We start from the raw sequence: 14,537 nt of genomic DNA, 5'->3' as shown, positions 1-14,537 counted from the left end.
GCGGAGGCTTCTCCTTGCGGAGCACGGGCTCCAAGCGTGCGGAGGCTCAGTAGTTGCGGCTCGCGGGCTTAGTTGCTCCACGGCATGTGAGATCTTCCTGGACCAGGGCTTGAAACTGTGTATCCCGCATTGGCAGGCAGATTCTTAACCACTGTGCCACCAGGAAAACCCGAGCTTTTGTATTTAAAAAGTCAAAGAACTTTGAAAAATGAAATCAGATCAAGTGAATTAAACTTTAATTAACTGGACTTAATGTTTATGTAAAGCAGTTAAATAATAAATCGGTTTATATAATAAATACTACTGTAGTATTACTATATTTTCATGTTAATGGAATTTTAATATGATTGCTGTAGATTTCCAACTGATACCATTCAGCGCTCAAAATGGATCAGGGCTGTTAATCGTATGGACCCCAGAAGCAAAAAGATTTGGATTCCAGGACCAGGTGCTATGCTATGTTCCAAACACTTTCAAGAAAGTGACTTTGAGTCATATGGTATAAGAAGAAAGCTGAAAAAAGGAGCTGTGCCTTCTGTTTCTCTATACAAGGTATTTAAATCTAGGTGTAAACAAAATTAAATTTTACAGAGCCTTTACAAATCAAGACAGCTCACATTATAGCTAGATTTTACAGAGATAAACACAAAACCAAAAACCTAGGACTTAAAATAAATCCTATAATACACTTTAAATGCCTAGAAAATTAGTGTTTTTTTTAATATATATGTAATATTAGTAATTGTACTTTGGAGCTTTTTAAAAAATAAAAATAAAGCGTATACGGGACTTCCCTGTCGGCCCAGTTGTTAAGACTGCGCTTCCAGTGCAGTGGGTGCGGGTTCCATCCCTGGTCGGGGAACTAAGATTCTGCATGCCATGTGGTGCAGCCAAAAAAATAAATAAATAAAATGTATAAATGTAAACCATATGTCTAGATATACATAAGGTTACTAAACTGATCACAAAAATCAACTAGTAGATATAAACAGCTTTAGAATGCAGGCTTTTGTTTAAGTATGAGACAGTTTTCACAATACTTTGAAATTATCTACCCCCTCCTTTTTTTTGGCTCTCCCCAAAAATGTTATTGATCTTGACCAAAAACATACCTAATTGTTAGCATTGATATAGAAAGAGGTATACGGAAAATAGAAGACTTCCTATGAGTCAGTCATCAGTATTGGTGTTACAGTCTTATGTTTCTTTTGATTGCTTTTATTTTATCCCAGTCATCAGTATTGGTGTTACATTCTTATGTTTCTTTTGATTATTTTTATTTTATCCTTTTACCCCTTAGCCACACGCTCATATATGACTCAATCACTGTCTGCAGTCTGCAAATAGTCATCCAACTGTTCTATCCTTACTCTACCCTCACCTTCCTCTTACTCATTGGAGTCTCCTTATTTCAGTATTGTTTTACCTTATTCCCTCTTTCAAAAGAATATTGTTGGTATCAAATCCAAACTCATAAGTTCGAAGAGCTTTCTATTAATTGATTTGTGCATCTCTAACTGCCGTGAATTCTCTTTTTGAACCACATGTACTTACCCTCTGTATATATGATAAATTGACTTGCTTTTATGCTTTCGTTTAAAATCAATAATGGTTACAATTTATTGGGACCTACAATGGTCCAGGCACTGCACTAGGCGATTTACGTAAAGTATCTTATTGTATCCTTAAAACAACTCTGTATTATTATCCACATTTTATAAGTGAGAAGATAAAGGATTATAGATGTTAAGTCACAGCTAACAAGTGAGGGGAGCCAGGAGTCTTAATTCCAAAGCCCATGCTCTGTCCTGTGCCTTCCTGTTTGTGCAAATAACTTCCCTGTCCCCTCCATTAAACCATGTTATTACTCCTTCAAAGAACAACTCAAGGGGCTTCCCTGGTGGTGCAGTGGTTGAGAATCTGCCTGCTAGTGCAGGGGACACGGGTTCGAGCCCTGGTCTGGGAGGATCCCACATGCCGCGGAGCAACTGGGCCCGTGAGCCCCAACTGCTGAGTCTGCGTGTCTGGAGCCTGTGCTCCGCAACAAGAGAGGCCGTGATAGTGACAGGCTCGCACACCGCGATGAAGAGTGGCCCACTTGCCACAACTAGAGAAAGCCCTCGCACAGAAACGAAGACCCAACACAGCAAAAATAAGTTAATTAATAAACTCCTACCCCCAACATCTTCTTTAAAAAAAGAAAAAAAAAAAAGAACAACTCAAAACTCCTGTGAAACCTTCCCAAATTACCACCACCTTTCTCTAGTTACTTTAATCATTTTGGAAACTTTCAGCATCGTGTTACTATTTCTGTATAGAAGCCAAAAAAAACAAAAACAAAAAAACCCAAAACTTGTTTACATTATCCCAGAGATCATATATTTTAAAAAGTCAGAGATTATGACCTTTTCTTTCATAACTAACTCTCCACGGCAACCAGGTGAGTGCTTTGTATTCAGTGGTATTTTTATAGATAGTCATTGTGTGATATTTTCTAAAATAAACTTCACTTTCTATTTGTGTCATAGGTTCTCCAAGGTGTACACCTTAAAGGTAAAGCAAGACAGAAAATCCTAAAACAGCCACTTCCTGATAATTCTCAAGAGGTTGCTACTGAGGACCATAACTACAGTCTAAAGAGACCTCTCACAATAGGAGCAGAGAAATTGGCTGAGGTGCAACAGATGCTACAAGTGTCCAGAAAAAGACTTGCTTCCGCAAAAAACTACAGGATGATCAAGAAGAGAAAGGGCTTACGATTAATTGATGCACTTGTAGAAGAGAAGCTACTTTCAGAAGAAACAGAGTGTCTGCTACGAGCACAATTTTCCGGTATCTTCCCTAATGACCTGTAATACTTACAATGTAGCTCTTAATTTTTCTGAAATATCATTACATGTTTATTTTGTATTGCCAATGGAAATATGCTTTTAGCTGAGAAGTGAAAAGTCTCTAGCATAAGCAAGAAGAATGAAAAATAATCACCAAAATCCTTTTATGATTTTACAATTTTAAAAGTAATATGTTTGGGCTTCCCTGGTGGTGCAGTGGTTGAGAGCCCGCCTGCCGATGCAGGGGACGCAGGTTCGTGCCCCGGTCCGGGAAGATCCCACATGCCGCGGAGCGGCTGGGCCCGTGAGCCATGGCCGCTGGCCCTGCGTGTCCGGAGCCTGTGCTCCACAAAGGGAGAGGCAAAAAAAGGAGGGGCCCCCCGAACAAAAAAAAAAAAAAAAAAAAAAGGTAAAAGTAATATGTTTATTACAGGAGAAGCAAAGAAATGTATAAATAATAAAAATAACACATAATCCTACTACCCAGAAATGAGATCATATGGTTTATACCATATATTGTACTTTTCACTTTTTTTGTTTTTTTTTAATAAATTTATTTATTTATTTATTTTTGGCTGTGTTGGGTCTTAGTTTCTGTGTGAGGGCTTTCTCTAGTTGCAGCGAGCGGGGGCCACTCTTCATCGCGGTGCGCAGGCCTCTCACTGTCGCGGCCTTCTCTTGTTGCAGAGCCCAGGCTCCAGACGCACAGGCTCAGTAGCTGTGGCGCACAGGCTTAGTTGCTCTGCGGCATGTGGGATCTTCCCAGACCAGGGCTCGAACCCGTGTCCCCTGCATTGGCAAGCAGATTCTCAACCACTGCGCCACCAGGGAAGCCCTGTACTTTTCACTTTTTAAAAATATTTAAAAAAAATTTTTTTTAATTAATTAATTTATTTTTTTTTTTGGGCTGCTCCGGGTCTTAGTTGCAGCACATGGGCTCCTCGTTGTGGCATTCAGGCTTCTCTAGTTGTGGCATGCGGGCTCTCTAATTGTGGTGCATGGACTTAGTTGCCCTGTGGCATGTGGGATCTTAGTTCCCCAACTAGGGATCAAACCGGCATCCCCTGCATTGAAGGATGGATGCTTAACCACTGTACTACCAGGGAAGTCCCTACTTTTCACTTTTTATAATCACACACTTGTCACTGCAAATTCTTTGTAAACAATTTTAACTGCTAGATAATTTATCACTAAAGTCTTTTTTTGCAGTGAGTTGAACTAGATAATTTGCAAAATCCCTTTGAGTTTGAAAATTGTGTTAAGTCTCCAAATTTTTTTCTGTAATACTCTATAGAGTATATATATGTCCATTGAAAGACTACCTAGTCTTCTTTGTGAACCAGGATATTTGAAGAGGGGCAAAGTAAGAATTGCCAACTTACTCTCTGATGAAAGCAGCAGAGATTTTGGATTTGCATTCTGGTAAAAGAAGCATGTCCTTTTCTAGACAAGAGTAGGTATCTCCAATGGAAGAGAGTATTTTGTGTTTTTCCAAGAGGGGAATATAGGTTATAAATAGGGGTCTGCACCAGGAACAGAGGATTTTTTTTTTCTCTCAGTGGTAGGGAAGATTGTTCATTCTGAATAGTTCCCTATCCCCCAAAATATTTCTTGTGTCTAATTTTCACTCTCAGATAAATGATGACCAGGGAACAAACTAAAACTAATAAATGTCCTCATAATCCAGAGACTTAATTTATCCATTTATTTCATTTTCTTCCCTGTTCCTCTAAAAATCTCCACTCAGGCTGCCAGTGAATAGTAAAACATAATGACTGAAGTTGACACATTTTTCGTCCCTCTTTCTAGTGAAATGATCCAAGATGAACAGGATAAATTGGTTAACAGTCTCTAAGATTGGATAGTAACCTCTGAACAAACTCAGTTAAAATGTAACTATTTGAATTTTGGTGCCTATCACATTTTATATCCAAATGCTATGGTCTATGCCTGAAAATGTTACTGTACACATTTTTCATCACAAAGAATAAATTTATTTTAACAGATTTTAAGTGGGAGTTGTATAACTGGAGAGAAACAGCTGAGTACTCCACAGAAATGAAGCAATTTGCGTGTACACTCTACTTGTGCAGTAGCAAAGTCTATGATTATGTAAGAAAGATTCTTAAACTGCCTCATTCTTCTATCCTCAGAACGTAAGTGAATTACATTTTAGATATTAAATAAAATAAACATTTTGTTCTTTCACTGTAGTTTATACATTAATGCTATTAGTATTCATACTCTCCTTTTGTCCACTTTCTCTTTTTAAAAACTTCTAGGTGGTATTTGCATGTTATCACAGTCGATATTTCACCCACAGAATGAAGACATATAGGCTGACAAATTTTTTTGCATCTTTCAGATGGTAGAGACACTCTGGGTGGTAAAATCTAAATCTTGAAATATTGGAATTTCTCAGACACTTCAGTAGTTTTAATATGTGACTAATCTAGAAAATCGAGAACAATTGATTGGTACCTAGGTTGATACCATTGGTTTGAGGCAAAGATCAAAAATCTGAATTTTTCCTAAGCACTGTAGTTGGTGCCAAAGCAGGCTGTCCAGAGACCAGATTATGAAAAATAATTTTTTAGAATTTGTGGTCAAAATACATAGCTATATTTATATTCTCTTAGTGGGAAGCAAATAACAGTGACTTTTATAGTAATGCCTTATAAATTTAATACTCAATTTTTACTTTTTTTTCATCACAGGATTTACAGATTCTTTTATTTTTATTTATTTACTTATTTGACTTAAATGACAGAAATGTATTATTGCCTCACAGTTCTGGAAGTTAGAAGTCCAAAATCAAGGTGCTGGCAGGGTTAGTTCCTTCCGAGGGCTGTGAAGTAAGGGTCTGTCCCACGCCTCTCTCCTTGGCTTGTAGATGGTGGTCCTTCTCCCTGTGTTTCTTCACATTGTCTTCCATTATCCATGTATGTTTCTGTGTCCAAATTTCCTCTTTTTATGAGGACACAAGTCATGTTGGATTAGGGTGTGCCCTAATGACCTCATTTTAACTTGATTACCTCTGTAAAGACCCTATCTCCAAATAAGATCACACTCTGAGGTACTGGAGATTAGGACTATGATATATCTTTTTTGAGGGACACAAGTCAACCCATACCAGTCACTTTCCTGCTGCCCAAGCCTCCCATTACCCATAGACTTCTTCCTGTGGCTCACTGAGCTTCTGTGATGTGATGTGGCTCCTGCTGGACTCTGCGGCTCATCTCCTGCCTCTCTCCCTGCCCTCTTAGATTCCACATTCCTATTGTAAGGCATTTCTTGCTGCTTCCTTACCTTCGAGACTTACTAGTCCATCTGCCTGAAATGCCCATTCTCCCTGTTAGTCCTGGAGATTGGTCCTCACCCTTCAGGCTCAGATTAGATATCACATCCTTTCTGAAGCCTGGCCTGCCATTCTTCCGATTCTGGACTAGGTACCCTCTTGCGCACACAATGTGGAACTGAATCTTGGTACTTAAAACTGTCTTCCCCGCTAGACTGTGAGCTGCCCAAGTATGAGGTCTGTGTCTGGTTCTTTGTTACACCTCCTGCCCTGGCGGGGTGCCTGGAACACAATGGTCTCTTGATAAATATTTGTGGAATGAAAGGATGCCTGGATGGTTGTTTAGGATTTTGAACAGATGTAAAGAAGAATTGCATTGGACCTCAAATCGCTGTCTAAAGAGCAGCACTTCATTTAATCCACTGCTGTTGGGGCAGAGGCCGCCCAGGAATGGCAGGAGCCTTCTCTCCTGGAAGGTGCTTCTTGGTTTCTTATTGCTTCAACTTTAAAACAGACTCATAGGGGCTCTGGACTGGAGAAACTCCTAGAGATCATGTAGTCCAACCCCCTCTTTTTTGTTTTTTTTGCGGTACGCGGGCCTCTCACTGTTGTGGCCTCTCCTGTTGCGGAGCACACGCTCCGGACGTGCAGGCTCAGTGGCCATGGCTCACGGGCCCAGCCGCTCCGCGTCATGTGGGATCTTCCCGGAGTGGGGCACGAACCCATGTCCCCTGCATTGGCAGGCGGACTCTCAACCACTGCGCCACCAGGGAAGCCCCAACCCCCTCATTTTAAAGAAGGGGGAAACTGAGGCTTGGTGGGAGGAAGGACCTTGATTATTATGAGGGTTCCTTTTTTTCCCACTTGGGGGGAAACTTCTCTTCTTTTAAATTGAGATGTAATTGACACATAACATTATGTTAGTTTCAGGTATACAATGTAATTATGTGTTTGATATTTGCATTCGATATTTGTATATATTGCAAAATGACCACCAAGATAAGTCTAGTTAATATCCATCACACACATAGTTACAAATTTTTTGTGTCTGTGATGAGAACCTTGAAGATCTACTCTCTTAGCAACTTTCAGATATAGGTACAGTATTATCAAGTATAGTCACCATGATGTACATCACATCCCCTTTAAAAAAAAACATGAATGAGAATTTTCCTCCACACATACTATTAACATAATACTACTACTAACAAATTTAGAAATGAGAGAAAAAGGAGGAAAATTCATTAATTGTTCCTCTAGGTTATATTTAAACAATTACTATTAACATAGGGAATTTTCTTCCAGTCTTTTTTCTGTGCTTAGATTTACTAGTTTTTTACATAGTTATGATCTTGAATAGCTGCAGAATATCAGGTAGTCGTACCCTACTTAACTTTGGCATTCTCCAACTATTGGACATTTATATTGTTTTTATTTTTTCGTTGTAACTGCTGTTTTGTATATTGAGATGAACATTTGTGTATAGGCTGATTCACTCTCTTCCATATGTGATTTTACCATTTAGGCCAGATATTACACTTATTTATAAATGTCTACTTTCTGGTAAGCAGGGGACATTTTTATAGACACTATGTTGCTATCACTTCCACACGTTTTTTAGTCAAGTCCTCTACTTTGCACTGGTTTTAAAGCATTAGTTACTGATTTTACACTATGGTTTATGTGAGACATTCCATACGACTTCTCATCTCCCCCCCACCCCGCCCCCCATGGTTTTCTTCCTTTCTATAGTTCTGCATCAACTCCTGAATTAAGTCTTCTCTGGTAATTCCAGCTCACACTGATCTTTTTTCTCTTCATGTCATTTTTCATTTTGTAACCTTTGCTGTGTCATTATTTCGATTTACAATTTTAGTACTCAAAGGGTTGCTTATTTCTTTGGATACTTTGTCTGAAACTAAGTTACCTTGTTTAATGTGATAGTAATACATGCTTAGTATAAAACATTGAAACAATATGTAAGTATATAAATACCAGAAAGTGAAAAATATTTATAATACTTCCATTCCCCTAATCCCACAAAATAACCAGTTAGCAATTTGGTATGTATTCTCCCAGACTTTAAGAAAAAACTAGCCATCACCCAAATTTTGTTTTAATGGCCATCTATTATTCCAACATATTAGAAATACCTAGATTTTATACTGAGAAATCTGAATGGTCAAAAATTTTTATTTGATTACATTTCCCTTCATTTCCCCTGTTTATATCTATTTTCAACACATCTGTGCTTAAGTATTAGATGTCTAATCATATTGAATATTCATTTATTCAAGAAACATTTATTGATCATGTGCAGCCAGTGAGACAGGAGGAAAACCAGGAGATTGTGATGGCCTAGAAGCCAAGTGTAGAAAGTATCTCAAGGAGATAGTATTGCACTGTGTCAAATGCTGCTGGAGATCAAGTAAGATGAGGACAGTCAATTGACCATTGGATTTTGCAAGATGGAGACATCAGTGATGACCTTGATAAAAGCAGTTGCAGTACAGTGATGGAGAGATAAGCCTGGCTGAAGTGAAATCAAGAGATACTGGAAGGCAAAGAAGCAGAGACATTGATTATGGACTCTCTCAAGGAGTTTTGCTGTGAAAGGAGAAGAGAAATGTGTCCGTAAGTGGAAGGAACATAAATGGAGGGGAGGATATTTGATGAGATAGCAGATGCTGCACCTTGTTTGCCTGCTCATGGGAGTGATCTAGTGCAGGTAAGAAAATCAGTGATGCACAACAGAAAGGATAACTGCAGGAGGGCAACATCCAACACTGCTGTGGAGGGAGGTCTGGCCTTAATTAGGAGCAGGGACAAATCATGCGTCGAAACAGGAAAAAGAGAGATACAGATGCAACAGGTTAACAGATTTGGTGGTAAGAAAATGAGTTTTTATCGAATTGCTTCTATTTTCTCAGTGACATGAAGTTAATAGCTAAGAGTTGGGGAAGGAAGCATTAGAAGTTTGGGAGAAAGGAGAAAATATGAATAGTTGATTTTTCCCCTCCATGAGAATGGAGAAACAATTGTATGGATGACAGACCAAGCCAGACTTACATTTTAAAAAACCCTTGATTCAGTTAGATAGGTACCTTACTCACTCATTTCTAACTACTATTTCTTCAGTTCTTAGCTACTATCAGTCACCCCTCTAATTTTCTCTGTACTGAAGTTGGATCCTTTTTCAGTTCTCCCTTGAATTCTTTATGTCCAGAACCTTCCCACGGCTCTGCTTCTTATAATTCCAGAGCTTTGGGTCTTTAAGGTAGTTTGTTTTCACAACTCCTTTGAAATAATGCCATAGCACCCTCAGCTTTCCTAATTATAACAGTGATACATTTAGTATGATCTTAGTAGATTTTTTCTGTTTCTAATTTAATTTTCTATTTTGGTATTCATTGCAGTTTAGTAAATTAGCTCCCTGTATAGGTGAGTTGATGTGAGAGCTTCAGAAATAACCAAGACAGTAGGAGGAGCTAATAGTCTTAAAGAAGAACACCCAGCTCAGCATTATGGCTCTTCAGCACAATATTTTTCCTAAGCAGAGCTTAAAGCTACCCAAGTGACTCCCTATAATTATTCCATAACTAAGCTAATGTTTAATTTAAAATATATTGATGAGTATGTCAATTATAATTGGTATGAACTGTCTGAAGGACAATTTGGGAATGTGAATTATATTTAAATTGACTCAATTATGTGCACCTGCGGCCCAAAACTTCTTTAAAAGTTGAGTTCATTTATTCTAATACATGCATAAGTAAATTTACCCCTGCATCCTACTCCTAGGAATTGCATAAATGACATAGATATGTATAAGTGTATGTGTGCCCACAAACACACATTGTGTTGCTCTTTGTATTGTTTAAAAATTAGAAACAACCTAAGTGTCCTTCAATACAGGTTGGTTCAATTATTTATGCTTTAGTTTTACTGTGTGTACACTTAAAATATTGCTGTAGGTCAGTAGTTAAGAACATGCAAAAGTATGTCTATAACATTACTATAGTAAAGAAAAATAGGTTCAGTATAATTTTTGAAAATTATATCTAGTTATGTATACATAAAGAGATCTGGAAGAATGTCCCTGAAATATTAAGTGATTTAAAAAAAATATCTATTTATTTATTTATTGGAGTGTAGCTGATTTACAATGCTATATTGTTTCAGGTGTACAGGAAGGTGATTTAGATATACATATATATACTTTCTGGGATTCTTTTCCATTTTCAGTTATTACAAGATATTGAATATAGTTCCCTGTGCTATACAATAGGCCCTTGTTGTTTCTCTATTTTATATATAGTGGTGTGTATCTGCTAATCCCAAATTCCTAATTTATCCCTCCGGGCTCCCACCCCGTGCCACCCCTTTGGTAACCATGCGTTTGTTTTCTATGTCTTTGAGTCTATTTTTGTTTTGTAAATAAGTTCATGTATTAACAGTGATTTTTACTTTTTTGCACTTTTCTATATTCTTTCAGTTTTTTAAAAAATGGATGTGTCATTTTATACAATCAGAAAGTGTTTTTTCATTTTGAGTGGGGGAAAAAAGTTGGTTTGAGAGAGAAATCAGTCACTTCCCTACAACACTAAAAACTTGGTTTGAGTGTTTCTACTCTCAGTTTTAAAAACTTAAAAAGAAAAAATCAACAAGTCCACATATTTTTCTGCCTGAGAAACGTCATTCTAGTAGTTGTGGACATTAGGATACCATTTAATTTTCATTTAAAAAGCAAGCTCACCGGAACATAAGCTTTTTTAACCTATTTAAACTAGAACTTTTACCTTGAAGCATTAAGTAGTTTCATTAGATACTTACTGCACATGTAACACATTTAGCATCTTTAGTGTTCATTTGAGAATCTTACTGCAAAAGAATAAATTTTAAACAACTGATTAAAATTTGGTGACACACTTGAAAAGGCTTTTCAACGTACTAGTGGGCTGTAGCACCCTGCTGGAGAGCCACTGTTCTGTTTTCTCATTGTCTTATTATTTTGCCCTGTTTTTAAATATAAACAACTGATTAACACTTTTGTCTCCTAAATAGTCAGAGTATGTCTTCTGCATTCTGTAACTGTGTTTTTCAGATCTGTTAGTGCATCTTGAAATCAATTTAGTGGGTCATAAGTGGCATTAAATTTTGTATATACATTTATATACACACGTATATTTGTACCTGGCATATAGTAAGGGTAAATTCTGTTCATGAAACTTCTTGGTTGCAGCAAAATATTTGGAAAGCCCTGTCCTGAAATACTTCTGGAAGTACATTAAAATTTCAATTAAATAGAGATGGCTGTCCAGGAAGAAACCTTGGCAGCCTGGAATATAGCCCCCAAATCAGAAATTCAACCTTAAAAAAAAAAAGTCATTTGAGTTATAAAAGTAAACTTCAGTGAAGATGAACACTTCAGTCTACCTCAGAATCCATTTAGTCTTATTTTAGACAATTATTAAACTTGGCTACTTCCTTTCCTGATCTATAACAAATTAGAAAGTGTAAATTAGAACTGAGTGAAAAGAATTCTGTTAGTGACAGGCACTAACAGAAATAGAAAAGAATAATCAGCAGTTTGGGAAGATCAAAGAAATACTATGAAAGAACTCCTAAGATAAAGATAATAGTGTAGGCACTTTGGATAGGAGCAAACAGATGCAGACACTCTATTGCCCCAAAGGGCATAATTCGAAGAGCAGTGAGAAAAAGCATTGAACAAGGGCCTCAGGAAAGCTGGTTTTCACATTTGTGCATGACTAGCAGCACAACATGGGCCAGGCAACTTAACCTCTCCCTCTTCCTCCCAGTTTCCTCATCTATAAAATGGGGTAGATGTACTAGCTGTTCTCAGTTTCCTTCCCCCTCAACAGTTTTCTCATCTCAGTGAATGTACAGGTAAGACTGGTTTATGATCTAAATTACAAACACATCAATGAGAACAAACTGGGTAATTGATTTTTATTAAGAAGTGAGTAAGAAGTTAAAAATGTTGTGGTATGTTTGCATCTTCAGTTGCTATTCTGTGTTTCTAAGTTTCTCTATTATCTATTTTGTCAGAACTATGAATAGATGCTTGAAATGTTGATAGAATTTGGCTACTATACTTGGCTTTATTTCAACAGGGATTTGAGGCTACTTTAGTAGAAAATGCCATTTAAGGCATTTTCCCTTTTTTAATTTCTTCATTTGTGTTTTATGTTTTTCATTTTTTACATTTTCTAGATGGCTGTCCAAATGCAAACCCGGTCCAGGTTTCAGCAGCAACGTTTTTTCTTTTCTTCAACGAAAAGTAGAGAATGGAGACCAGCTATATCAATATTGTTCACTGATAATAAAAGGTATATCTCTCAAGCAACAACTTCAGTGGGACCCCAGCAGTCACCATTTGCTAGGGTTTATGGACTTTGGTCTTGGCAAACTTGATGCTGATGAAACGCCACTTGCCTCAGAGACTGTTTTGCTCATGGCAGTGGGTATTTCTGGTCACTGGAGGACACCTCTTGGTTATTTTTTTGTAAACAGGGCGTCTGGATATTTGCAAGCTCAGCTGCTTCGTCTGACGATTGGCAAACTGAGTGACATAGGGATCACAGTTCTAGCTGTCACGTCTGATGCTACAGCTCACAGTGTTCAGATGGCAAAAGCATTGGGGATACATCTTGATGGAGACAACATGAAGTGTACATTTCAGCATCCTTCATCTTCTAGTCAACAGATTGCATACTTCTTTGATTCTTGCCACTTGCTTAGATTAATAAGAAATGCATTTCAGAATTTTCAAAGCATTCAGTTCATTAATGGCACAGCACACTGGCAGCACCTTGTGGGGTTAGCAGCACTAGAGGAACAGGAATTATCAAATATGGAGAGAATCCCAAGAAAACTTGCAAATCTGAAGAACCACATACTGAAAACGAATTGTGCTGCCCAACTCTTCAGTGAGAGCGTGGCCAGCGCGTTAGAATGTTTGCTGTCATTAGGCCTGCCTCCTTTTCAAAACTGTATTGGTACCATCCAGTTCTTACGCTTAATTAACAATCTGTTTGACATTTTTAATAGTAGGAACTATTATGGAAAGGGACTTAAAGGACCTCTATTACCCGAAACTTTTAATAAAATCAACCATGTGTTAATTGAAGCCAAGACTATTTTTGTTACATTATCTGACATTAGCAATAATCAAATAATTAAAGGTAAGCGAAAACTGGGATTCCTGGGATTTTTGCTTAATGCTGAGAGCTTAAAATGGCTCTACCAAAATTACGTTTCCCCAAAAGTCATGCCTTTTCCATATCTTCTGACTTACAAATTCAGTCAAGATCATCTGGAATTATTTCTAAAGATGCTTAGACAGGTATTGGTAACCAGTTCTAACCCTACCTGCATGGCATTCCAGAAAGCTTACCATAATTTGGAGACCAGATACAGATTACAAGATGAGGTTTTTCTAGGTGAAGTAAGCATCCTTGACATTTCAGTTGCTCGAAGGACGGACTTGGCCCTTTGGACAGTTCAGCGTCAGTATGGTATCAGCGTTATAAAGACTCTTTTTCGCAAAGAGGATATTTGCCAAGACTGGTCTGACTGTTTGCTAAGTGAGGCATTACTAGACCTGTCAGATCATAGGCAAAATCTTACCTGTTGTGCTGGTTATATTGCAAATAAGTTATCAGCTCTTTTAACATGTGAGGACTGCATCAGTGCACTATATGCATCAGATCTCAAATCCTCTAAAATTGGATCACTGTTATGTGTTAAAAAGGAAAATGGCTTGCATTTCCCTTCAGAAAGTTTGTGCCGAGTCATAGATATTTGTGAGCGAGTTGTAAGAACCCATTCGAGGATGGCAGTTTATGAACTACTACTTCCTAAACAGAGGGAATTTTATCTTCAGCAAAAAATATTACATGAGCTTTCCGGGCATATTTATCTTTTTGTAGATTTAGATAAGCATCTCTTTGATGGAGAAGTGTGTGCCATCAATCACTTTGTAAAGTTACTAAAGGACATAATAATCTGTTTCTTAAAGGTCAGAGCTAAAGGTGTAACTCAGTACCCTTTAAAACACCATTCAGAAAGAACTGAAACGAAAACTTTGTCAAGGAAACACTGGTCATCTTTACAGAATTACAAATGTTCAAGTTTTGCTAATACCAATAAATACAGGCATTTGCTAAGGAACGACGGCTGTCTGTTCAAATGAAGGACCTAAAATATATTAAAATTTTTATTAAAAATAATTGGTCAACATTTACTTTAAAATTCAACTTACTATATTTTACAAATTGACCATTCTGCAGAGTGGACAAGTTTGTGGTTCCGACTTAGGAATTTCTATCATGCGTATTATCAAATCTGCTCGGACTTTGGTGGAGCTTGCAAGCATTTCAGAG

General features: G+C 37.6%; 1 protein-coding gene across 3 annotated transcripts in view; it reads left to right on the top strand.

Annotated features, from left to right (window-relative positions):
- THAP9 (THAP domain containing 9) overlaps positions 1-14,448 on the top strand; it is a 20,883-nt gene extending 6,435 nt beyond the window's left edge. For 2 of the 3 annotated variants that reach the window (XM_029235786.1, XM_029235787.1), the window contains exons 2-5: positions 357-552; positions 2,529-2,832; positions 4,837-4,987; positions 12,367-14,448. In XM_029235786.1, the coding sequence (XP_029091619.1) occupies positions 357-552; positions 2,529-2,832; positions 4,837-4,987; positions 12,367-14,347 (2,632 nt within the window). In that variant the 3' untranslated portion in view covers positions 14,348-14,448. The remainder of the gene's footprint in view (positions 1-356; positions 553-2,528; positions 2,833-4,836; positions 4,988-12,366) is intronic. The other variant, XM_029235788.1, reaches the window with a different exon arrangement.
- The last annotated feature ends 89 nt before the right edge of the window (positions 14,449-14,537 follow it).

The sequence above is a fragment of the Monodon monoceros genome, unplaced genomic scaffold (genome assembly GCF_005190385.1).
Source record: "Monodon monoceros isolate NGI ecotype Baffin Bay Population unplaced genomic scaffold, NGI_Narwhal_1 Super_Scaffold_20, whole genome shotgun sequence".
Classification (NCBI taxonomy): domain Eukaryota; kingdom Metazoa; phylum Chordata; class Mammalia; order Artiodactyla; family Monodontidae; genus Monodon; species Monodon monoceros.
This window is presented reverse-complemented; position numbering and strand designations above follow the sequence as displayed.